Source organism: Lethenteron reissneri, chromosome 14, assembly GCF_015708825.2.
Source record: "Lethenteron reissneri isolate LAM-NWPU_2019-01 chromosome 14, ASM1570882v1, whole genome shotgun sequence".
Classification (NCBI taxonomy): domain Eukaryota; kingdom Metazoa; phylum Chordata; class Hyperoartia; order Petromyzontiformes; family Petromyzontidae; genus Lethenteron; species Lethenteron reissneri.
The window spans coordinates 2484677-2510731 of NC_083792.1; the positions used below are offsets into that span (position 1 = coordinate 2484677).

Below are 26055 nucleotides of genomic sequence, written 5' to 3' on the forward strand. Positions count from 1 at the left end.
GGTTTTTCCCTCCACATTTAGAATCAACTTCACGCATTTAGAGTATTTGGCTGCAATCAATTTGCACGTGATAAGCCCCTTCGTTGAGTTATAATTTGTGGTTGCTGGGTCGTTTCTGAAAAAGAGCTACATCGCTCAGTGGGCTTTACCTTATGACCACTGTTCCATTGCTTTCATGGCGTTATTTTGGTGATTTCGAAAAGTTTTTTCTTTGGCCATGTTTGTTTGATGTAGTACGGAGTTAGACTGATGGCTTTAATCGAAGTTGTCTTCTGGTTGTTGTTGTTTGACTTGCATCCCAATGGGATTTTTGCACAGAGTTGGTGTATGGTGCTTTTTCTGGAAGATTTTGCTGTTTTTTTCCTGGATTTTTCTGTTTGCACGTAATCACTTTAAGATGTTTTCTTGTTCATGTTTTAGCTTTTTTGTTTGTTGCGGTTGCACCCGATTCAAGAGCCGAATGGCTCACAGGGCTATACCTAATAAATGAAACTGAAAACCTGATAAAAAGTTGTTTTTATCGTTATACAGGTGAATTTTTAGCAGCACAGCAAATTTCCATTGTAGTGTACCATGTTCCCGTGTATGCTCCCTGCGTTCACTAATCCCTGCTGGCCAGTGTCACCAAGTATGGTCAGATAACTCCCATAGCTTCCAGCAGTCCATTGCTAAAGCGGCTGCACATTCGCACACAGCTACAACGTCTCCAGGCTGAACATGGGACCGATGTCTCTCTGCGTTTGTGTGTGGCGGGCGGGGGGGGAAGGGGCGGTTGGCTGCGGGGACACTTGAGAACTTTTGCCCCATTAGTGCTGGCCACCCACCCCCTCGTGTGCTGTGCTGGCCTTCATAGGTGCTCTAACAGCACTTGCTCCCTACAGTTTTTAAGGCTATACGAGGCATCTTTGTCTTTGGGGCGTGATTGCAGTGGTTAGCGCATTGCCCCACAAACCCAACAATCCAAGCTCGATTCTCGCTCATGGCCAGTAAGAGTGTGGCAAATATCTGAACCGGTTCTGGGATTCCCCTTAGGGCAACTCAGCCTTAAATGAATACCTGATGTCGTGTGTAAACATCAGCACTGGGGAGACCAAGGTGTGGCATAACCCATCCATTTGTGCACCTTGCCAGTGCTGTGCCTTCATAAGTGCACACCTGCTCGCGAACAGTTCTGATCACCCCAGCCTGCGCAGGCTACACACAGCGTATTTGTACATGTGAACGCACTCGTGTGTGTGCATTCTAAACCTCGGCCATGTATTCTTCTTTGGGAATGGATGCAGGCGACGATGCTGATGATGACGACACGGGTGGAAGAAGAGGAGGAGGGGGACGGGGTGGTGACGGTGGCGGTGGTGATGGCGGCGGTGATGGCGGCGGTCCCAGCAGCAGCGGCCATCGCCACGTTCGCAACGGCCGTCGCTTCGCATCGGCGGCCGCAACGGCGACATCCAAACCGGGCGATGATGACACTGAAGAAGATTTCAATGACGATGACGACGACGATTACGACGACGACGATGAAGATGGCGATGATGGCGACAGAGCAGATGAAGAGGAGGGAGATGGAGAGGCGGGTGGACACGCGGCGGCTCGGAGCGATCTGCTCACGTGCGGATTGTGCCACCTCTCGCTGCCGCTCTCGCAGATCCTGCGCTTCATCGAGCACAAGAGCCGCGCGTGCCCGGCTCCGGGTTCGATTTCCGCGCCGACCGGGCTAAGTGCGGTGCTATCACCTCCGGACCAAGGCCCCTGCGCCGGCTCCTCTGCCCATACCAGCTTCTCACCTCGACTCCTGGCGACGACGGCGTCGTTCGAGCATCCCGGATCGCAAGCCGGTGAGCAGTGGCCGCCTGTTTGTTTGTTGGAATATTTTTGTTGACCTCCCACACGGCGATGCTCGATTTATCCACCCTGTGGGGATGATTATTATGCCTTTTGATGACGAGCTGCGCACCCTTGCCTACAGTGGTGCCTGACCGCAAAATTTGGATGCAGGCTTAAAATGAGCTTTGGAAATGACGAACATTTTGCCCTCATTCGCCCAAAAGTGGTACCGCCTGTTTTGATAACTTTGTACCTTTTTTTATTGAAGCGATGCAAAATTGTCATTGGGAATTCATGGGAATGGCACGAACATTTGGCTGTTTTTGCAACGCAGTCTTCATCCTCTTCGTATGCGCTTGGACCAACGTGGCACCATCCCGTCCTGGCAAAATGTTTCATTTGTCAAGAGACCGGGGGGGTTGGGGGGGGGGCGTTTTCAGAATGGCTATCCTGCAAAGTGCCAAACGGATTGAAATGTGAGAGCTGTGGGCTGTGTGGCGGATGGGGCAGCACGGTCCATCCAAGTCTGTGCAATGGACTTTGAAGTTCTCGGGTGCCCCGTGTGTGTGTGGCCTGGAATGCCGTCTGACAGATGTTTACAGCATTCGTGACGTTCCCTCGAATGAATAGCAAACTCTTTGAGAAAGTCATTATTGGGCCTTTTTTGGAACACCCCTCTATAATTTCCCGTGCTTCCCATAGCCGCCAGGCTTCATAAACATTCTTGTTTTGAGCTTTCGCTTCGTGTCTCCAACTGTTATTCCAGTTTCGCTTTGGGGCGTCGTGTGGTCGTATGATGAAGATTGGCAGCGGTCGTTGTGATGTGCTGCATCCGAGAATGGCCACGGAAGAAGACGTCAAAGAATTACTAAATAATTTTTTGGGAGGGGCTGGGCCTCAGGTAGATGAGAACATCTCTTCAGGTAACGAGGGTAGAACCCCTGCTTGTGAAATCAATCGGTAACTTTCCTGCAGCCTGCCCCTGGCAGGGTAATCAAATGGATACAGTCTTTTTCGACTGAGGGAGATGTACAAAATTATTCTTATTCATCTTATTCGTCGTCTTCTTATTCATCTTTGCTGCCACCACAGTCACGTGATGATGATGATGATGGTGATGATGATGTGGCCTGGTCTGTAGCCCTTGCGAGGTCATCCAAAGTGCAGGGCTCAGCCCAATAGATGTTCCACGGTCTGTGTGTTTCAACAAAGTCATATGCGTCAGTGTCACTTTAGTAGCTCCACTTCGTCTGGAATTTGTCTCTTGAGCTGCCCACTGCCGTTGTGAGTGAGTGGTTGGGTGAGTCATTGTGTGAGTGGGTGGGTGAGTGGATGAGCTGCCCACTCCCGTTCAGAGTGAGTGGTTAGGCTAGTCGGTGAATAAGTGGGTGAGTGGGTGGGTGTGTGTGAGTGGGTGGGTGAGTGAGTAAGTGAGTGGTTGGGTAAGTCGGTGGGTGTGTGGCTGAGTGTGTGTGGGTGAGTGAGTGAGTGGGTGAGTGACTGAGTGGTTGGTTAAGTCGGCGAGTGTGCGAGGGAGTGGGTGTGTGAGTAGGCGAATGAGTGAGTGGGTGTGAGTCGGTGTGTGGGTGTGTGAGTCAGTGGGGTGGGTGAGTAAGTGAGCTGCCAACTCCTCGTTTGAAGGCAATTTAAACACGTCCATGTCGGCCGATATTTGTCAGTGCCAGCGGTGACGCCGAGGCGTCTCTGTGTGTGGTGGCGATGTCCGTGGTGATCGTGTCAAGCCGTGTTCACCACATTTCCAGTTGTGCGGCTGTCAGTGACTTTGTTAAGTGGTTCTGTTGGGGCTAGGAAGCAGCTTTCCTGTGATTTCAGGCAGCTTACAGCTGCGATGTGGCCACGTAGCTTATGTCTCGTGTCATCCACCTGTCTGCAATCATATCTCCATGTCTCTGTCTCTCTGTGTCTCCCTGTGTGTATCTCTGGGTCTTTCTCCGTGTGTATCTCCGTGTGTCTCGATTGTCCCAAACCCGTGGTGATCGTTCCATCTCGCCGGCGACTGCCGTGCGGCGGTGTGATTCCGGCGAGCGCGAACGCGCTGCTCGCATTCGCTGGTTTCAGGCGTCCGCTCATGCATCAGCAGCCGTGTCATGTTCTGCGCATCCGCGAATTCTGCTGAACGCCTCAACCACCACAAATTACCGATCCATGAGATGCATCCATTCCCTTCCTCAGAGGATCTTGAAATGGTCACCCATTTATCTGTTTAATCCGGACCAAGACGGCTTTATCTCACTCTACTTAGCGTCGCCTCTGCTCTCTCTTATTCATAAACTGCAGCTGCTGCAGGATGCTTAGGGGGTGTAAGATAGCTCGGAACAAATCGCACCAGTTCGTTGCGAGCTGGATCAGATACCTGCAGCTTACTGAATCAAGTTTTATGCAAAAATTAAACGGCCCTAAATCACTTGAACCCCCCCCCACCCCCTGTCACCTCGGCGTTTTCCCAGTACCTTGTGCTACGATGAGATCCTCTGGATCGGCACGCGTCAGCCCGTCCTGAGACTCATTTTCAAAAACCCTTCTCGGCAGAAGGAGCCAGACTCTGTAAATCGGGAGGCAGCCAAAATGCTTCTGGCTGTCATTACACTTTGCGCTGGGAAAGGGTGCAGGGGGCATTTCTATTTGTCCGTGCTTTCCATTAAGGGGTGCGAGTGTCTGGGGAATCAAAATATCATTAGAGAGCTTATGTAAGGTACTTAGAGGCCCATGTGGCAAAATGTGTCATGCACATTAATAAATAAATTACTCGTTTTCTCTCTCGCTCGCTCGCCGCGCTGGGGAGCGTGCCTTTTTTTTTGTAACCCTGCAGAGATTGCTCATCGCGTATGTGGAACCGAAGCTATCATTCCTCAGAGCTGGCATTTCATCGGGTGAATGCAACGCAGCAAATTGCGTTTTGCGTGTGGCCATCGGCGACCCGGCAGAGGCCATCAACTCGCCGAACTTGCGAACACGGCTGTGGTGCGGGCAGCTTGGATTTATTTCTCGGATCGCTGTGGTGCCAGCTCTGCACCGGGCACTGACACGTACTCACTCCCCTGGGTCCCCCGAGACCTGGAAGACTTTTAAATATTTAATTTTGTCACTTCGATGTGAGTCGGATACAGTAATCATATCTCCACACGTCATTGTAACGTGTTCCTGTGATCAGGAACTGGCTCCAGAGTTGCCTGTGTCTCACTGCTGCTGCTGCTCCTAGTCGGCCACATTTGCTCAATTTTACTTTGATATGATGGTGACCTTAAACAAGAGGACGACAATGCATCATGCCCATGGGGCCGGGTGCTTATTGTCCACATTACTGCGTGTTGTTTGAAAATTGGGAATCGCACAGGATTTCCCTCTTTTCAGTTTTCAATCAAATCGCTGCCATTTAGTTTTTTACACCTCTCGGTATTGTCCGTGATTCATCATCGTCAGCCATGATCGATCCAATGTTGGATCATCCCCCTGCAAGCTGCCGCCATCTCTCATGATCCCACTGTGTGTAACAGTCCACCTCGAACCGGAACCTGAGCCGATTTCACTTCTCCACAGTAAACGTGTCCTTGGCTGCGACTCTGTTGCAACTCTTGCCCAGCGCAGTTTAAAATGACTCGCAAAGCAATTGAAAGGGAAAGTGGTGGTGTCCGCAGCTTGCGTTCAAGCGAGGTGGGCGGCAGCAGCCACACGGATCGCACGGCGCATGGAGCCTGTAGGTCAGAAGTCGGCGTAACCTTCTAGAAAATATCCTGAAACAGAAGATTAGAGGCTGTGTACAACCACATTTGCAAATGTGATTTGTAACCTTTATCCTTACTCGGGTATCGATAGTTCAATTTTAATGTGCAATTTTATTGAGGGACTGTGGTGTCGTTGTCTTGGTGTGGTCTGGGACTGTTCTTGCTTTTGTTTTGGCTGCCTTACTCAAGCTTGTAAATTGATGTACTTATGCAATTTGAATGTATATCTTTTATTTATCTTTCTGATTTGCTTACCTTTACTATACTTTGCACTGCTATCGTGTTTTGTATTGTTTATTGTTGCCACTTTCTGACCCGCCCCTACTGGACATCTGTGAAAAAGAGCTTCACAGATATTCGGATTTCTCCAGGATATATAAAGATTCTGATTATAATTCTTAGCACCCGTTTGACTAGCATGCGGCCCCCTGAGACGATTCACACACGCCGATGCCGACCCACTGCTGGATGAAGGCCTCACCATGCCATGTCGGTCTCAGAGTGGTTGATGAGTCCATACCATACTTGACCACGCCGGTCAAGTGTCGGTTTGTGAAGGAGCCACCCAGTACCGCTGCAGATATTGTTCGCCGCTCAGATTTCCGGATCCATAGCACGACTGTGTTAGCTGCCACACCACCGCTCCCCCCCCCACCACCGCTTAACATAGCTTCTCCTTACTCTTTTGTTGTTTCGGTAAAGTCACATAAGTATGAAATAAAATAGTGATTTATTTTATTTTATACCTACGTGACTTTACCGAAAGAACCAAAGAGTATGGATTAATGCAGTCACGAAAGCTTCAAATCAAGATAGCTTCCCCTTTTTAAGGAGTTTTTTTGTGGGTGAATGTGTGTGTGGGTTTGAGTGAGTGAGCATGAGTGTGTGAAAGTTTGTATGTTCTCCCCCTGTTCTGCATAGTGAGTCGTGTGTGTGTGTGAGTGCTTATGACAAGCTTCGGTTTGACAGCTGAGGTATCACTCTCAATCAGTCGAACGATATTATCTTTTCATCGGCTGCGTAACGCTGTGTGGAAGCTACCTGGTCTGTCATTCCACACGAAGCTTTGGGTAATCGCGGGCACGATCATGTTCTCCCTTCTCTATGCTTATGAAACGTGGACCCCCCTAATGGAACATCTTTGCCGGTTAGAAACATGTAGGTTGGCCTGCCTACGGTCCTTTCTGGGTTTCACCAGGCTGGATTGTGTGAGGAGCTCACAAATCCTTGAAAGATCTGGACAAAGTCCCATCGGTGAGTTCCTCCGGCAGGTAAGGCTGCGTTGGCTGGGTCATGGAGCCCACATGCCCAGCCACCGCATGCCTAAACAGCTGTTGTTCGGCCAGATAGAGGGGGCAAAACGGGCACGGCACGGACTAGAGAAGAGATGGATTGATGTGGTACAAGAGGATGTGGAGTTGAGTGAACTTGCTGATGACTGGTACCAAAGCTGTATCGGAGGCGGCAGAAGGCAGCAGTCAGTGGCTCTGGATGAAGAGGAAAGACCCCAGCTGGGCCCCAAAGTGAGAGGGCCAGGAGGTATGCAGTCAACAATGCTTGACTCAGGGAGGAGGACGCCCCTGCCATGCATAGTCCCATGGGATGTTGGCTACCAACAACAAGGCAACTCCTATGACTAATTGGGAATGGGACGCAAGCGTAGGATTGATCACCCTGTCGCTGGCCGCCTTTGGGGAGGGTGTATAGTATGAAAGGCCGAAACACCCTAGGAACCAAAGGGTAACTACTGACGATGCGCTCCCCAAATTTCACCAGGCTCACTGTTCATGAACTCTTGGAAGTGCTTGCACAAAGGATAGTAACATCTCATCCTGTGTTCTTTGGAATATATAAGATCGGCCTCTGTGGAGGGGAGGAGGCTCATTGAAGGACGTTACTGGGCAATTGGAGGCAGTCGCCCTCCAGCAACAACAGAGGGCGGAGGAGCAACAACGAGCGGAGTGCCGGGTGGCTAAATTACAGCAAATTGGCACAGTAGGGGGCACGGGTGGTACATCAGACAGTCAGCTCAGTCAGTCAACCCATGGCACCTGGGTCTGTCCCGTGACCTCCTTCCAGCGGGCGTTTGACACTTCACGTGGCCTTAAAGTGCACTTAGCCTGGCACAAGTGCCGTAGTGACGTCACCGACACCTAGTGGCGAATGGCGGTTGTTGTTGTGTGAGTGGGGAGAAGTAGTGAAGTCGTTAGCGCGCTGCTCTACGAACCTGGCAACCCGAGTTCGATTCCTTGTCATGGCCAACTCCAGTGATGTTTATCTGAACCGGTCCTCAGCCTCTTCTAGGTTGACTCAGCCTCAAATGAGTACCTGGTGTGGTGTGTAAGCATTGTCACGAGGAAGAAAAAGGCGGCTGGGCATAGTGCTGGCCAACCAACCCCTCGTGTGCCTTACCGGCCTTCACCGGTGCTTGCTAATATCACTTGCTCCTAAAGTCCATTAAGGCTATATGGGGGATCATTGTCTGTGTCTCGTGTGAGTGAGAGTGTGTAGAGTTTGTATGTTCTCCCTCTGTTCTGCCTGGGTGTTTCCTCCAGGTTTTTTTCAGTTGCTTTCTCAAGCTTGCAACACACACAATGTCTAACTGGTTTTGGACAAACATCCCAATGCTGAGTAACTTACCTGGAAGTTACTCAATTTGGATTAAACACAGCAGCTTAACATGTCGGCTTTCGCGACCAATATATTATCCATAATAAAGGTTTTATGAGTTATATCGCGTAAATATTAATGTTTCGTTAATCCCGCCACCACCTGACGCAGCCAATTAGTAAGGTTTGTCACGTGAACAAAATGTGCCAATGGAGAGTAAACCCACAACGTTTACACCTTGAGTACGATGTTTCGCTGGTAATTTACATCCAGTTTCATCAGGCGATTTTCCTGAGTTGTGAAGAGGTCCTGCTGTTTCGGTCTTAAACAGAGTTAAGGTGATGTCATTACTGTGAGCCGATCAGGTGGGAACACCTGAGGGGCGTTAATATAGTCATCTAAAGTGAAATGGCTCGTGTTCGTCTGAGATTATGCAGTAACGTCGCAGCAACATTGTGCCCCACCTGCCCACCCTACGGCCAAAGTACTCAAGTAATCAGATTACATTATTTTGAAAATTGCGAATGCAGGTTAGCATTGCTTTAACATTTAAAACTCTCGAGCAGTCAGTAATCTGAGACTCGTCGCTTTTCAAAAGTAATCCTCCCAATCTGCACAGTGCCCCACGCAGCGAAGAGTGGCTTTGTAATCGGGGGGGGGGGGGGGGGCGTTAGGGGGAGAGGTGAATTCAGTGTGAGCTCAGCGGACAGCACCATATCACTACGAGGGACAAACGGACTTCTGTAACGCATCAACACGCAGACCCCACAGGAGGTTAAACAACTCGCCGTACCGTACATGCGCCAACTCCCGTCGGCTAAAGCCGCGGGGACACTGCCCGCTGAGCTTTTGAAATATATTTTTTCACAACGTAATCCCATTGCAATAAACAGGCACTGTAACACAATTGACTCGGGAACACCTGGATGCACGCGGGCTGCATTTAAAGTGGGAGAGGCGCGTTTGTTTTGCTGCAAGCCGCATAATTTTGACATCGGAGGCGATGGCAAAGCTGCGCCAAATCGGTGTGTGGGGCCGGGCACCCTGAGCCAGTGGATGGAAATTCCACATTTCTGTGCTGGGTATGTGTGTCTCTCCATTGCACGACCCCTGTTTGACGCCTCACAAAGTGCTGGTGATTTTATCAACCCCGTTGGGGATGATTGGTGGCCTGGGTCAGTCCTCGACTGGGGATATTACCTGGGCGAAGCGCACGACTCACATCCCGGTTGGCGGGAAATTTGTCCACTCGCCCTCTTCAACCAAGGCCATCAATGATCGTCACGTGTAAAGACTGGCCCCCTGCCATGGGCATGTGGAATTTACGCCACTAGTTCATTGCCACCAATGGAGCTGAGAGCCATCCCTCGTGGGTTTTGACCAAAGACCCGATATGACGATGTTCCTCAAGGGTGATTTAACCCGTTACATGGTAGACAATTCTCCCCCTAGGTTGACTCGGCCTAAAATGAGTAACATTGCTGGCATTTGGAAGAAAAAGGGCATGCATGGTGCTGCCCACTCCAGCACCACCATACAACACCGCGACTTTGAAACGAATAAATAATGTGAGCGCTTTGTCAGTCCACTCACGAGTGTCGTTGCTGGACCATACTTCGCTGTGCTGGTCAGTGCGGTTCGGTGAAAGGGGGACCCAGGACCGGCTCAGACATCACCTGGCCACTGGCAGCCACGGTGGCCAGGAATAGAACTCCGATCGCGAGATTAATTTGCGCAGTGCGCTAACCACTGTGCGACCACTCTTCCTGGGGGGGGGGGGGGGGGGTTGGGGGGGCGTTATAATGGTGCACCTGACCATGACTTTGTGTATGAGTGTGAGCATGTGTGCGTGTCAGTGTGATACTGTGTGCGTGTATGGGTGTGGAGGGTGGTAAGTTGGCACAGTAGGGGGTACAGGTGGTGCATCAGCCACTCATCTCAGTCAGTCGACCCGTGGCACCTGGGTCTGCCCCGTGACCTCCTGCCAGCGGGCGTTCGACATTTCACGTGGCCTCAAGGTGCACTTGGCCTGGCACAAGCATCGTGGTGACGTCACCGCCACTTAGTGGCGAATGGCGGTTGTTGTTGTTGTTGGAGGGTGGTAAGTGGGGAGCGGTAGTGTCGTGGTTAGCGCGCTGATCTATGAACCCGGCGACCCGAGTTTGATTCCCGCTCACAGCTAACACCAGTGACGATTATCGGAACCGGTCATGGGCCTCCCCTAATTCGACTTAGCCTCAAATGAGTACCTGGTGTGGTGCGTAAACATCGCCACTGGGGCGACAAAGGCAGCCGGGCGTAGTGCTGGCCAGCCACCCCCTCGTGTGCTGCCAGCCTTCAAAGGTGCTGCTTGCTAACAGCACTCTCTCCAACAGGTTGTCAAGGGTATAGCGGGAACCTTTTTGTTGGAGCGGTGGCGCAGTGGTTAGCCAGCTACGAACCCATCCACCAGAGTTAGATTCTCGCTCATGACGAATCACAGTGGTTATTAATAATTCAGTGTGTTTCTGGGCCTCCCCTAGGTCGACTCAGCCTTAAGTGAGCACCCCATGCGGTGTGTAAACATCAACACTGGGGAGACAAATGTGGCCGGCGTGGTGCTGGCCACCCGCCCCTTCGTGTGCCGTGCCGGCCATCATAGGTGCTCGCTAACAGCACTTGCCCCAACAGTCTGTTAAGGCTACACGGGGGATCTTTGTCTTTGTATGAGCGAGTGCGTGTGTGCTTGATGGCCGTGGCTGCCTCACCTGACTGACCCTCGGGCAAGCCAAACCCCCTAAGCCAGACAGGCAGAGAGAGCGAAGCTTTTGGATGTTAGCCAAGTTCTTAACCTGTGGCACAAAAGGCCAGTGTCAAGTGAGTTTGTGTGTCGTTGTGTGTGTGTGTGTACCTACAGTTAAGGTGTGTGTGTGTGTGCGCGCCTACGTGTGTGTTGATATATACACAGGGAGAGCGGTGGCGCAGCAGTAAGCGTCGTGCACTACGAACCCGGCGACCCGATTTCGATTCCCGCTCACGGCCAACATTGGTGATGAAAATCTGACTCGGTCCTGAGCCTCCCCTAGGCTGACTCAGCCTTAAATGAATACCCAGTATGGTGTGAAAGCATCGGCACTGGAGAGACAAAAGTTGCCAGGCGTGGTGCTGGTCACCCATTCCCTTCCGTGCCATGCCGGCCTTAAGAGGTGCTCGCTAACAGCACTTGCCCCAGCAGTTTGTTAAAGGCTGTCTAAGTGCATGGCGCAGTAGTGCTGTGGTTCTGCGCTACATTCCTAGTGACCTGAGTTCGAATCCTGACTATGGGCAACGTCAGTAGCAAGTAGTGTCAGAAATGTTCTGGACCTCCTTTAGGTTGACTTAGCCACAAAATGAGTACTTGGTTGGCATTTAACATCGTTAAATGCATCGATTTGCTGATTGTAATCAATCGTTGCGTTCATGACGCGTGCTTCGAGTGATGCGCGGAAAACTGCATTATTTCCAATTCATGCAAATTTATTTACAAGTTATTTAATTACGTTTAATATTATCCAATGAGACAAACAAAACAACCCAATATAAATACACACGAGAGCCGAAACAAGAGAGAATACAATTGAGTCTATGGCAGCTGCTTGAATTTCTGTTTTTTATTATGGACTATGAAGAAGGGCTGTTACCCACACGTTCGCCGATTGATATATATTTTTTTATTTTAGGGATACAGTGTTATTGACAAATGTGTCGAGTTGTTTTAATTGCTGGGTGTGGGACGTGGGGGGAGGTCATCGTTGCAGTGTCAGCGTCAGCACTGGCGAGACAAAAGCAGCAGGGGCATGGTTATGGACAATCCACGGCCTCACGTGCCAAGCCGGCCTAAATAGGTGCTCGCTAATAGTACATACCGTCCATGAAGTTAAAACGTGGCATCTTGGTCTTCGTTTTTATGTGTGCGTGTGTGTGAGATTACGTTTTTTTGCGCGCATGTGCGTGCGCGAGTGACGCAAATGAGGCTGGGTTCAGATGCCATTCACCATCGGTGGTGGTGATGATGTACATGGTTGGCTGGCAATCCAAGTGCTGTTTGCGAGCACCTATTAAGGCCGAACGGTACTGCGGGGAAATGGTGTGATCAGCCATGGCACCTGGCCACCTTGGTCTCCTCACTGCTGATGTTTATGCACACGCTACGCCGGGTACTCATTTAAGGCTGAGTCAATCTAGTGGATGCTTATGGCAGGTTCACGTACCACTTGCTGCTAATGATGCCGTTGCGTGGATGGGAACTGAATCTGGGCCGCCAGGCTTGGAGTGCGGTGCGCAAACCACCGTGCCACCACTCCTCACTCCCACGCACAATACAAAGGTCTTCGGTTTAACGTAATGGACTGGTGTGGGCAGGCACTGTTCGCGAGCACCTGTTGAGGCCAGTACACATGTGAGACAAAGATCTCCCGTAGAACCTTAACAGACTTGGGGCAATTCCTGTTAGCGATAATCTATGAGGCTGGCAACGGCCCACAAGGAGGTGGGTGGCCAGCACCACGCCAGGCTGCCTTTGTCTCCCGAGTGGCGGTGTTTACACACCGCACCAGGTACTCATTTGAGGCTGAGTCGACTTAGGGGAAGGCCCAGGACCGGTCAGTGGTGTTGGGCGTTGGTGGGAATCGAACTCAGGTCGCTGGGTTTGTAGCGCAGCGCACTAACCGCTGCAGGGCTGCTCCCCGCATGTACACACGTACAAACCAGCCGCCAACCTGCGCCGAGTGACGGTGACATCACCATATCACTCGTGCCAGGCCAGGGTGCACTCTGCGGCCGAGCAAAGTGTCGAAGGCCGGCCGGCATGAGGTCGCGGAACAGACGGACCCAGGTGTTATGGGTTTGCTGGCCGAGACGAATGCCATCTGCACCACCTGCGCTCTCCGCTGCGCCAACACGCGGCTCGCTTGAACAAACCAGCACAGGGCCCGCGTACTTCCCTGGCTTGGCTTTGGCGGCACTTGGCTGGTGTCCAGCTGCCCCCTAACCGGTCCCCCGACCCGTCCCCGTGCCCCCCGCCCCCTATCCTGCCCACCACCATCGCCCCCATAATGGCCAGGTGATGGGGGAGGAACCGGAATGAACTGGTTCTGGCGAGTTTTCGCATTTCTGCCTGTTTTGCGACCACTGCTCTGTGGGTCGTTGGGGCACGTGGGGTTGAGCAATGTCATATTTAATATGAGACGTAATAAGAGTAATAATGATTTACAGCTCTTTGTCAAACCGCAACTGGATCGAGGCCTCCTCCCCGTGCCGGTCGTGGGCGCTGTTTGGACATACTTCGCCGTGCCGGTCGGTGTGGGTTGGGTCGGTGAAAGGTAGAGGGCGAGTCGAGAAACATTCCAAGGTGGGTTCGGGGGGATGGCAGCGGTCCTGAAATTTCGAGCTTTTAAAATGGGCCCCCCCCCCCCCTACATGAATGACGAAAAACAAGCACATTCATCGAATTTTCTCCGGGAGATGTCAATAAAATATCAGTTTTCGGGGACTCGAAGGGGATCCACCCCTGTTGAAGGGGATGGGAGGGGAGGAGCCCAGGACCGGTTCACATGTCACGCGCTGCTGATGACCCCCGTGGCTGGGAATGAGAGTCGGGTCACTGAGTTCAGAGCACATCGCACGAGCCACTGAGACGTCCATGACAATGAGGAAGAAATTGTATGAAATGGTTTGCGAGTCTGTGCTGTGAGTGTGTGTCTTTGTATGTGGGCAGCGGTTAGCGCTACGCCGCGCTACCAACCCAGTGACCCGAGGTCGATTCTCGCTCATGGCCAACACCAGTGACGATTATCTGAACCGGTCCTGGGCCTCCCCTAGGTCGACTCAGCCGCAAATGAGTACCTGATGTGGTGTGTAAATATCACCACTAGGGAGACAAAGGCGGTCGGGGGTGATGTTGGCTACCCAACCCCCACGTGTACCGTTCCGGTCTTCATAGGTGCTCGCTAATAGCACATGCCCCTACAGTCTGTTAATGCTATATGGGGGATCTTTGTCTTTGCTTTGTACGTGTATGTGAGCGTGGAGGTGTGTGGAGTGCGGTAGCGCAGTGGTTAGGGCACTAACCACTTCACCACTTCATCAAGTTCGATTCACAATGCCGTGCGCGTATATTTGAACCGGACCTCTCTAGTGGACCTCCCCTAGGTTGGCTCAGCTTTGAATGAGTACTGTACCGAGTGCAGTGTGTACACATCAGCGCTGGTGAGACACCCAGGAATGATGCTGACCAACGACCCACCTCGTGTGCCGTTCTGGCCTTTATAGGTGCTCGCTAACAGCCCTTGTCTCAACAGTCTGTTAAAGACTACACTGGGATCTTTGTGTGTGTGAGCATGTGTGAGCATGTGTGGGCACGTGTGAGTGTATATGCGAGTGTGTGTGTTTGTGAGTATGTGTGTGTGTGTACGAGCGGTAGTGTGGCGGTTAGCGCGCTGCGCTACGAACCCAGCGGCCCGAGATAGATTCCCACTCACGGCCAACACCAGCGACGATTATCTGAACCGGTCTTGGGCCTCCCCTAGGTCGACTCAGCCTCCAATGAGTACCTGGTATGGTGTGTAAACATCGGCACTGGGGAGACAAAGGCTGTCGGGCGTGGTGCTGGCCACCCACCCCCTCGTGTGCTGTTCTGGCCTTTATAGGTGCTTGCTAACAGCACTTGCCCCTACAGTCTGTGAAGACATTACGGGGGATCTTTGTCTTTGTGTACGAGCGCATGTGTGGCATGGGTGGCGCAGCCCTTTGGGTTAAATTCCTGGGCAAGGTGCACGAGTGGTTATCTGAAGCGGCCCTCAGCCTCCCCTAGGCAGACTGGGTACCAGGTCCTGTCATGTGAAAGCATGAGTGCTCGAGAAACAAAGGCAGCCAGCCATGAGCGGTGCTGCTGACAACATGTGTGCCATGCCAGTCCTTAACAGCTGCCCAACAAAGACACTTAACCCTGTAGTTTTTCAAAATTTTACTTGTGGGATATTTATCTGGGTGAGCAAGAGGGGGAAATGTCTAGCGAACTTATGACTTAATTGATCAGTGTGGTGGGGCAATTCCACAATTCCATGGCTGCGACCAGTTTCTTTGGACAACTGCTATTCTTACTCTTAGGTTTTCTCACATTAGAGATTTCTTCTTCCACAGATGCTTGGATTTTCGTGGAAAGACTGGATTAGCAATGCAGAATGTCCGAAAGAGAACATGGCAGGGGGGGGGGAGCGTTGTAGGATACGCTTTGGCAAAGACGGCGGCGCTGGGCCGGACACACACGCGTGCGGGATGGAGGAGGGACAGTTACTGAGACGGGCATTGGAGTGGTCGGCAGGATCTAGGAGGAGATGGTGGGAGACTGTCAGGGCCGGTTGTGGAGGTCACCCGGTGTCGACTGTGTAGCCGCCAAGCGATCTGGTGGAGGGCAGAATGCACTGGCGAGGTGCGGTGGTGCGGTGGTGGCCTCAACGGCTCTGGCCGTGATGACATCTTGATCGTGAAGTGCGTACGTATTATTTGTGTAGCAGTGCACGTGGGTATGTGTGTGCTTGTGTGTGTGTGAATAGGGAGAGCGGTGGCGCAGTAGTTAGCGCACTGCTACGAACCCGGTGAACCGAGTTCCATTCCCGCTCACGGCCAACACAAGTGATGATTATCTGAACTGGTCCTGGGCCTCCCCTAGGTCGACTCATCCTCAAATGAGTACCTGGTGCGATATATAAACATCCCCTCGGAAGACAAAGGCGACCGGGCATGGTGCTGGCCACCCACCCCCTCGTATCGGCCTTAATAGGTGGCCGCTAACATCAATTGCCCCAATAGTCTATTACATGTATGTACTGTATGTTGAACTTCTACCGTACCATACGTAGTCAACCGCACTTATCGGAGGTGCAGGGGTCGTTGTCATTATTTGTGTTTCTATCCGTATACGTGCCGAGTGTGTGTATGTGAGTCAGTGTGTGCGCGTGTGTGCGTGTGTCTGTGTGTGTGTGTCTGTGTGTGTATTTGAGTCTGGGTGTGTGTGTGTGTATGTGAGTCAGTGTGTGCGCGTGTGTGCGTGTGGTTGTGTAATACGAGGTAAAGGGGCAGCCTTGCAATTGCTTGCTCACGCCACTTTTTAAGCAGAAGGGCCTCCGCTCTCTCAAGCAGTGGTTCTTTACCTGAGGTGCATGCACTCCCTGGGGGTGCGGGGTGCCCTTTCTGACAACTCAAGCGAGGGGGGATGGTGCAGGCTGCGGTAAAAGTGAAGAACCACTGCTCTAAAGGTACTCTACTCCTCTATGCTAGCCATGTGTGTTGGACGAGGTGGGTGAACCGACACTTTGCTCCATCACGCTCGTTGACTATCTGTGGATTATCCTGCTGGGGCTGGGGGGCATGGGGTGGGATTTGAGAACTGGCCCCCCGTTGCTTCAACTGCCGTGTCTGGAGATGGAATCGATCTGACAACCCCTGGATAGCAAGGCCATTGTGCCTGCCTGGGTTTGTATGTACCTGTGTATGTGTGTCTGTGTCTGACTCCCTGGTGTGGCATGTAAACATCACCACTTGGGAGACAAAGGCGGCCAGGAATGGTGTTGGCCACCCACCCCCTCGTGTGCCTTGCAGGACTTCATCGGTGCTCGCTAATAGCACTTTCCCCAACAGTATGTTCAGGCTATACGTGGGATTTTTGTCTTTCTGTTTATCTGTGAGTCTGAGTGTGTAGGTGTGTGTGAGTGTGTAGGGGTGTGTCTCCACGTGGGCAAATGTGGGAGTGTTGCTGTGAGGCTGAGTGTGTTGGCGTGTTTGTGCGAATGTGTGTGTGGGTGTGTGTGCGGTAGCGTAGCAGTTAGCGCGCTGCGATACGAACCTGGCGACCTGGGTTCGATTCTTGCTCACGGCCAATACCAGTGACAATTGTCTGAACCGGTCCTGGGCCTCCCCTAGGTTGACTCAGCCTTAAATGAGTACCTGGTGCAATGTGTAAACATCACAACTAGGGAGAAAAAGGCGGCCAGGCGTGGTGCTGGCCACCCACCCCCTCGTGTGCCGTGCTGGCCTTTATAGGTGCTGGCAAACAGCACTTGCCCCTACAGTCTGTTAAGGCTATACGGGGGATCTTTGTCTTTGTTGTCCTTGAATGTGAGACCGGGCAGCGGTCTGAAGGTCTGAGTCGGGACAATGACGAGACTCCCAGGGATAAGGTGTCTGGGGTCATGAACACACAAAGACAAAGATTCCCTGTGTAGCCTATCACAGACCATTGGGGCAAGAGCTGTGAGCGAGCACCTATAAAGGCCGGCATGGCACAAGCGCGCGTGGGTGGCCAGCACCCAGCTGTTTACGTCTCTCCAGTGCCACACCAAATGCTCACTTAAGGCTGAGTCGACCGTGGGGAGGCCCAAGACCGGTTCAAATATTCGCGACTGTTATTGGTCATTATGGAGAATCGAACTCGGCCAATGGAAAGGCAAATATCCCATGTATAGCCTGAACAGTCTATTGTTAACAAGTGGCTATGAAGGCTGGCACGGCACACGAAGGAGTGGGTGGGCAGCACCACGCCGACCGCCTTTGTTTCCCCAGTGGCGATGCTTACACATCGCACCAGGTACTCATTTGAGGCTGAGTTAACCTAGGGGAGTGCCAGGACCGAATCAGATAATTGTCACTGGTGTTTGTGGCCATGAGCAGGAACTGAACTCGGGTGCCAGATTCGTAGCTCCCCACGCATACCCGCACACACACGTGTGTACACACAACAAGACAGAGACAAAGATCCCCCGTATAGCCTTAACAGACTGTAGGGGCAAGTGCTGTTAGCGAGCACCTATGAAGGCCGGCACACCATACGAGGGGGTGGGTGGCCAACACCACGCCCGGCCGCCTTTGTCTCCTTAGCGGCGATGTTTACACATCGCACCAGGTACTCATTTGAGGCTGAGTCGACCTAGGGGAGGCCCAGGACCGGTTCAGATAATCGTCACTGGTGTTTGCCATCAGCAGGAATCAAACCCGGGTCGCCAGCTTTGCAATACAGCGCGCTAACCGCTACACTACCGCTCCCCGTACACACATACACACACACTTGTGCACGTACACACATGGTTTCAGAATCGCATACCTTCTGTCAGACGAGCGTGCCCAGACACCGTACCCGACACTCCACACACAAACACCATGTCATTATCGCATTATTCTCTCCCTCTTTTTTTCACTTCATACAAGGAGATCCTTTTTATTTTGCCTCAATGGGGGACATCTGTCTCTTTCATACGCAGGTGTTAAAAGTGGCCGGCCAAGCTGCTGTGCTGTGGTTCACGCGCACGACTCGCGATCGATCGAACGCAGTTTCCGAGTAGAATCCCAAACCTAAAACTCGACTGTCAATTCCAGGGAATTGCAGTCGCAGCAATAGGGCGCAGAACCTGATAATTGTGAAATGTAACACGAGCATTATTCATACCTGTTAACCCCTTATCAGTGCTGCCTACCATATTATAGACCAATTCAGATCTTATTGGTAACCCCGTGCCCTTACAATTCTCATCGTTAATCCGACAAAGTCCCATCACAAGGGAGAAACACAAACAAATAGACAAAACATTTTTTTGTTGCCTGTATTGAAACGTCTGTTTGCCGTATGGACCTGAAAACTCAATTTCCCTGTACAAGAATACGGGTAAACCGTGTGGGTTGACAGCTATCATTATTTGGGAGGGTGGGGGTGGTTTAAAAGATTGTGTGGTCCCACGCAGCAGGCTGGGTGCGATATCTATAACAAGGCTCTCACTCCGTTGCCGTGTCTTAACAGGGCCTGCGTTGTTCATCGTATGCCCATGCCGTGGAATCGCCCACTCGCGTCTGTCCAGATGTGCGCCGTCGTTCCCTTTACACCGGCTCTGTTTGATTTTCCTGGGAGGAATCCTTCCGCAGCCTGCGAACAAAACGGGGTTCTCGGGGGCAGTGAGCCGATGCTGTCATCCAGATCCTCAACGACAAGTTTGGTTTTCTCACATGGTGGTGATGCTTTGGATAAGGTAGTAAGTACTCCATCCCCCTGTTAGGCACTCAGAAACTCGTATTAATAACATTAAAATATTAAAATTATAATCACTTTCTGGGTGCCCGTCACAGGGATGGAGTTGATTAGTACATTATCCAGAGCATCTCAGTGACCATAAATGAGACCCAGATTTAATGTAAGTACTTAAATGTAGTTTTCTGCTAGACATACTCTTCGCGTGTGAAAACTAAACATGTGCGTTTGATTCTAGTGCATGAACGCCCTTTACAGTTTAGCCACCGAAACAAAAATTTAAAAAAATTGTGATCCGAAGTTTTGGTATCTATTTTTCGATTTAAAGCTTTCGTGACTGCAGGGATTCATCTTCTTGTTTCTTTCGGTAAAGTCACGTAGAAGGGAAGTAATAAAATAATAAAAATAAAACATAATAAAACAATTCTCACGACGTTTCGGCTACAACGCAAGCAGCCGTCTTCAGGTGAAGAATGAGACACTACCAAACTAGGAGCTTATATATAAGCTGCATTGGGGGTTGAAGAGCGCCTTAACAAAAAGAATGTGCATGTGAAGAGGGATTTAGCATATTCATGGAAAATGCGTAGGCGTTGGGCGGGGGGGTGTCAAAGTCATATTATGCCCATGCATTATGCAGGATCAGCAGCAACCAAGGGGGGTGCAGGGATTAGCAGTAACAAAGGAAAGGAATGTTAATGATATGTAGCTGCAGTTACTCAACAACCACGTAGAAAACTAAAGTATAAACTACATAAAAAACTAAAGTATAAACTGCATCGCACCATCAGTATACTTACTATACTCTATAATAAGCTGAGTTACTAACAGCAAGTAATACATTACAATTTTACCTCGTAAAAATTCTATAATATGCTTCCATCTAAACCTTATTCTCTTACATCACACGAGCATATACCGTACTATATACTGCCATAGATAAACCCAACATTAAATTATATACTGTATTGCTGTAAACCAACCTATATCTTATACATTTAATATCACACTATGTATTATTCTACACACCCTAATGTGTATCGAAATGGTTTATTACGTCCTTCCAATGATTGCTGAGCCAGAATCCATCTTCTCGGTTAAAGTTGTCTCTGTGTTTGTATATGTGGATCGCCTCATGAACGAATCTCTCATGATAGCCAGATGGCTTGCAGAGAACCTCTGTCTTGGAGAAGTCAATATCATGTGAGCCCACTGAGTTGTAACAGTGATCTGCCACGGCTGAGGTGTTAGTCCTACCGTGTTTCAGGTCAGCTTTATGTTCACGGATGCGGTCCGAGACATGTCGTTTGGTTTCCCCAATGTAACTGCTACCACAGAGGCAACTTAGTTTGTAGACGCCAGGGTACTGTATGTCTGGAACCACATCTTTTACAGACGGTACCAGATCACGGATTTTATGTACTGTGTTGAATCGGACCAGGATCTTGTGTTTAATCAGGATTTTGGAGATCTTTTTTGTGACCCCAGCAATGTAGGGTAAGGTGATGGTCTTGAAAGGCTCCTCAACAGGATCCTTCTTGATGGTTGGAGTGATGGCTTTGCGGATTGTATAGTCGGAGTAACCATTTGCCTTAAGAGCTTGGCGTACGTGTTTGAGTTCACTGGAAATGTGTTCATGGTCGGAGATGCATTGGGCTCTATGATATAGAGTCTTGATGAGGGAATTCTTCTGAGATGGATGGTGGTGGGAATCCGGTTTTAGATAAGCATCCGTGTGGGTGGCTTTCCTGTAGACAGAGTGGCTCATTGAACCATCAAGTCTCCTTTTGATTAGGACATCCAAAAAGGGTAGCTTGCCATCATTTTCGACTTCCATGGTGAATCTGATGGCTGGGTGTATGGAATTGATGTGGTCGAGAAATTGGTCTAGAGCAGGCCGGCCATGTGGCCAGATGACAAAAGTGTCGTCTACGTACCTCTTCCATAAGGTCGGGCGTAGAGTGGCAGTCTGGATGGCGTCCGTCTCAAATTTCTCCATGAAGATGTTGGCTACAACCGGAGATAGGGGGGAGCCCATTGGGGTGCCCTCAATTTGCTTGTAGAAGGTTCCATTCCAGGTGAAGTATGTATTGGTTAAGCAGTGTCTCACCAGGGGGGGTACCCCAGCATTCAGTCCTTGATGAACCAAGTCTTCAATGATTGCGATGGTGTCAGGCACAGGTACCTTGGTGAACAAGGAAACCACATCAAAACTGACAAGCAGGTCGTCTGGGGACAGGGCAATCCCCTTGATTGTCGATACCAGGTCAGTAGAGTTTAGTACTGCAGAGGTGGTTTTTCCAGTGAAAGGCCGTAGGATTTCGGACAAAAAACGAGCCAGTTTGTAAGTGGGGGAGTTGATAGTAGAGACAATGGGACGAAGAGGTGTATCTTCTTTATGTATCTTTGGCAAGCCGTACAATCTTGGTGGTCTGGCTGCAGAAGGTTTCAACGAGAACTGTTTGGTCTGATCAATTAATGCGGTTGAAGCAGAAATGATGTTGTTGGTTTTGGAGACGAGGCTGTTGGTGGGGTCTCTTTTTATTTTTGTATAGCTGCCATCGTTTAGTAGTTCTTGAATTTTGTTGTTGTATTCTATTTTGTCCATGATGACAGTGGCATTGCCTTTGTCGGCTGAGAGGATGACAATGTCATCCCTCTTTTTTAATTGAGCTAATTCAAAACGCTCCTCTTTGCTGATGTTGCTAGCTGGCATCTTAGCGTTTTTGAGGGTTACAGAGATTTCGGATCTTGCTACGTCTGCAGCGATGTGACTCAAGCCCTTGAGAGCTACATCTACTCGAGCAATTATATCATTAACTGGTATGTGTCTAGGTGTGACTGCAAAGTTTAGTCCTTTAGCTAAAACGGATTTCAAACCTTCAGAAATAGGACTGTTACTGCGATTAATTACGACTTTGTTAATATCTAGCTTTTCAATGTGTGGGTCCGGTTTCTTGTTTGAGAGGCGATTGAATTTGGAAATCAAGTTGTCCTTACATTTAGTCGACATAGCGGCAGCTGAAGAGGCAGTCATTTTTTCCACATGTTCCCAATCCGATGTGGACATTGTTACACTCAAAGATAAGTGTGATTTGTAGAGTGTCTTGTCTAACTGATCTAGTTCGGTGCGCGTAAGTCTGATTTTCTCTGAGATAAGAGCTAAGCTAGTTCTAGACAGAATTCGTTTCGCATTAGAAGAAGTTACAGCAGCAGATGTTAGTGTAAATGCGTTTGGTATTACCTTAGAGTCGCGGCATCTCTTCAGAAAGGTGAGAGACTCGATTAGCTGAGCCTTCTTATCCCGGAGCTTGTTGAAGGATCTCAAAGTTATGTGGAAACCCTCCCCGTAGAGGCGGTTAAATTTCGATTTAAAGCTTTCGTGACTGCAGGGATTCATCTTCTTGTTTCTTTCGGTAAAGTCACGTAGAAGGGAAGTAATAAAATAATAAAAATAAAACATAATAAAACAATTCTCACGACGTTTCGGCTACAACGCAAGCAGCCGTCTTCAGGTGAAGAATGAGACACTACCAAACTAGGAGCTTATATATAAGCTGCATTGGGGGTTGAAGAGCGCCTTAACAAAAAGAATGTGCATGTGAAGAGGGATTTAGCATATTCATGGAAAATGCGTAGGCGTTGGGCGGGGGGGTGTCAAAGTCATATTATGCCCATGCATTATGCAGGATCAGCAGCAACCAAGGGGGGTGCAGGGATTAGCAGTAACAAAGGAAAGGAATGTTAATGATATGTAGCTGCAGTTACTCAACAACCACGTAGAAAACTAAAGTATAAACTACATAAAAAACTAAAGTATAAACTGCATCGCACCATCAGTATACTTACTATACTCTATAATAAGCTGAGTTACTAACAGCAAGTAATACATTACAATTTTACCTCGTAAAAATTCTATAATATGCTTCCATCTAAACCTTATTCTCTTACATCACACGAGCATATACCGTACTATATACTGCCATAGATAAACCCAACATTAAATTATATACTGTATTGCTGTAAACCAACCTATATCTTATACATTTAATATCACACTATGTATTATTCTACACACCCTAATGTGTATCGAAATGGTTTATTACGTCCTTCCAATGATTGCTGAGCCAGAATCCATCTTCTCGGTTAAAGTTGTCTCTGTGTTTGTATATGTGGATCGCCTCATGAACGAATCTCTCATGATAGCCAGATGGCTTGCAGAGAACCTCTGTCTTGGAGAAGTCAATATCATGTGAGCCCACTGAGTTGTAACAGTGATCTGCCACGGCTGAGGTGTTAGTCCTACCGTGTTTCAGGTCAGCTTTATGTTCACGGATGCGGTCCGAGACATGTCGTTTGGTTTCCCCAATGTAACTGCTACCACAGAGGCAACTTAGTTTGTAGACGCCAGGGTACTGTATGTCTGGAACCACATCTTTTACAGACGGTACCAGATCACGGATTTTATGTACTGTGTTGAATCGGACCAGGATCTTGTGTTTAATCAGGATTTTGGAGATCTTTTTTGTGACCCCAGCAATGTAGGGTAAGGTGATGGTCTTGAAAGGCTCCTCAACAGGATCCTTCTTGATGGTTGGAGTGATGGCTTTGCGGATTGTATAGTCGGAGTAACCATTTGCCTTAAGAGCTTGGCGTACGTGTTTGAGTTCACTGGAAATGTGTTCATGGTCGGAGATGCATTGGGCTCTATGATATAGAGTCTTGATGAGGGAATTCTTCTGAGATGGATGGTGGTGGGAATCCGGTTTTAGATAAGCATCCGTGTGGGTGGCTTTCCTGTAGACAGAGTGGCTCATTGAACCATCAAGTCTCCTTTTGATTAGGACATCCAAAAAGGGTAGCTTGCCATCATTTTCGACTTCCATGGTGAATCTGATGGCTGGGTGTATGGAATTGATGTGGTCGAGAAATTGGTCTAGAGCAGGCCGGCCATGTGGCCAGATGACAAAAGTGTCGTCTACGTACCTCTTCCATAAGGTCGGGCGTAGAGTGGCAGTCTGGATGGCGTCCGTCTCAAATTTCTCCATGAAGATGTTGGCTACAACCGGAGATAGGGGGGAGCCCATTGGGGTGCCCTCAATTTGCTTGTAGAAGGTTCCATTCCAGGTGAAGTATGTATTGGTTAAGCAGTGTCTCACCAGGGGGGGTACCCCAGCATTCAGTCCTTGATGAACCAAGTCTTCAATGATTGCGATGGTGTCAGGCACAGGTACCTTGGTGAACAAGGAAACCACATCAAAACTGACAAGCAGGTCGTCTGGGGACAGGGCAATCCCCTTGATTGTCGATACCAGGTCAGTAGAGTTTAGTACTGCAGAGGTGGTTTTTCCAGTGAAAGGCCGTAGGATTTCGGACAAAAAACGAGCCAGTTTGTAAGTGGGGGAGTTGATAGTAGAGACAATGGGACGAAGAGGTGTATCTTCTTTATGTATCTTTGGCAAGCCGTACAATCTTGGTGGTCTGGCTGCAGAAGGTTTCAACGAGAACTGTTTGGTCTGATCAATTAATGCGGTTGAAGCAGAAATGATGTTGTTGGTTTTGGAGACGAGGCTGTTGGTGGGGTCTCTTTTTATTTTTGTATAGCTGCCATCGTTTAGTAGTTCTTGAATTTTGTTGTTGTATTCTATTTTGTCCATGATGACAGTGGCATTGCCTTTGTCGGCTGAGAGGATGACAATGTCATCCCTCTTTTTTAATTGAGCTAATTCAAAACGCTCCTCTTTGCTGATGTTGCTAGCTGGCATCTTAGCGTTTTTGAGGGTTACAGAGATTTCGGATCTTGCTACGTCTGCAGCGATGTGACTCAAGCCCTTGAGAGCTACATCTACTCGAGCAATTATATCATTAACTGGTATGTGTCTAGGTGTGACTGCAAAGTTTAGTCCTTTAGCTAAAACGGATTTCAAACCTTCAGAAATAGGACTGTTACTGCGATTAATTACGACTTTGTTAATATCTAGCTTTTCAATGTGTGGGTCCGGTTTCTTGTTTGAGAGGCGATTGAATTTGGAAATCAAGTTGTCCTTACATTTAGTCGACATAGCGGCAGCTGAAGAGGCAGTCATTTTTTCCACATGTTCCCAATCCGATGTGGACATTGTTACACTCAAAGATAAGTGTGATTTGTAGAGTGTCTTGTCTAACTGATCTAGTTCGGTGCGCGTAAGTCTGATTTTCTCTGAGATAAGAGCTAAGCTAGTTCTAGACAGAATTCGTTTCGCATTAGAAGAAGTTACAGCAGCAGATGTTAGTGTAAATGCGTTTGGTATTACCTTAGAGTCGCGGCATCTCTTCAGAAAGGTGAGAGACTCGATTAGCTGAGCCTTCTTATCCCGGAGCTTGTTGAAGGATCTCAAAGTTATGTGGAAACCCTCCCCGTAGAGGCGGTTAAATTTCGATTTAAAGCTTTCGTGACTGCAGGGATTCATCTTCTTGTTTCTTTCGGTAAAGTCACGTAGAAGGGAAGTAATAAAATAATAAAAATAAAACATAATAAAACAATTCTCACGACGTTTCGGCTACAACGCAAGCAGCCGTCTTCAGGTGAAGAATGAGACACTACCAAACTAGGAGCTTATATATAAGCTGCATTGGGGGTTGAAGAGCGCCTTAACAAAAAGAATGTGCATGTGAAGAGGGATTTAGCATATTCATGGAAAATGCGTAGGCGTTGGGCGGGGGGGTGTCAAAGTCATATTATGCCCATGCATTATGCAGGATCAGCAGCAACCAAGGGGGGTGCAGGGATTAGCAGTAACAAAGGAAAGGAATGTTAATGATATGTAGCTGCAGTTACTCAACAACCACGTAGAAAACTAAAGTATA

At 49.4% G+C, this 26055-nt stretch overlaps 1 protein-coding gene across 1 annotated transcript in view; it reads left to right on the top strand.

Annotated features, from left to right (window-relative positions):
• LOC133342238 (B-cell lymphoma/leukemia 11B-like) overlaps positions 1-26055 on the top strand; it is a 72338-nt gene that overhangs the window by 35966 nt on the left and 10317 nt on the right. The window contains exon 2 of the mRNA XM_061551266.1: positions 1284-1838. Within this exon, the coding sequence (XP_061407250.1) occupies positions 1284-1838 (555 nt within the window). The remainder of the gene's footprint in view (positions 1-1283; positions 1839-26055) is intronic.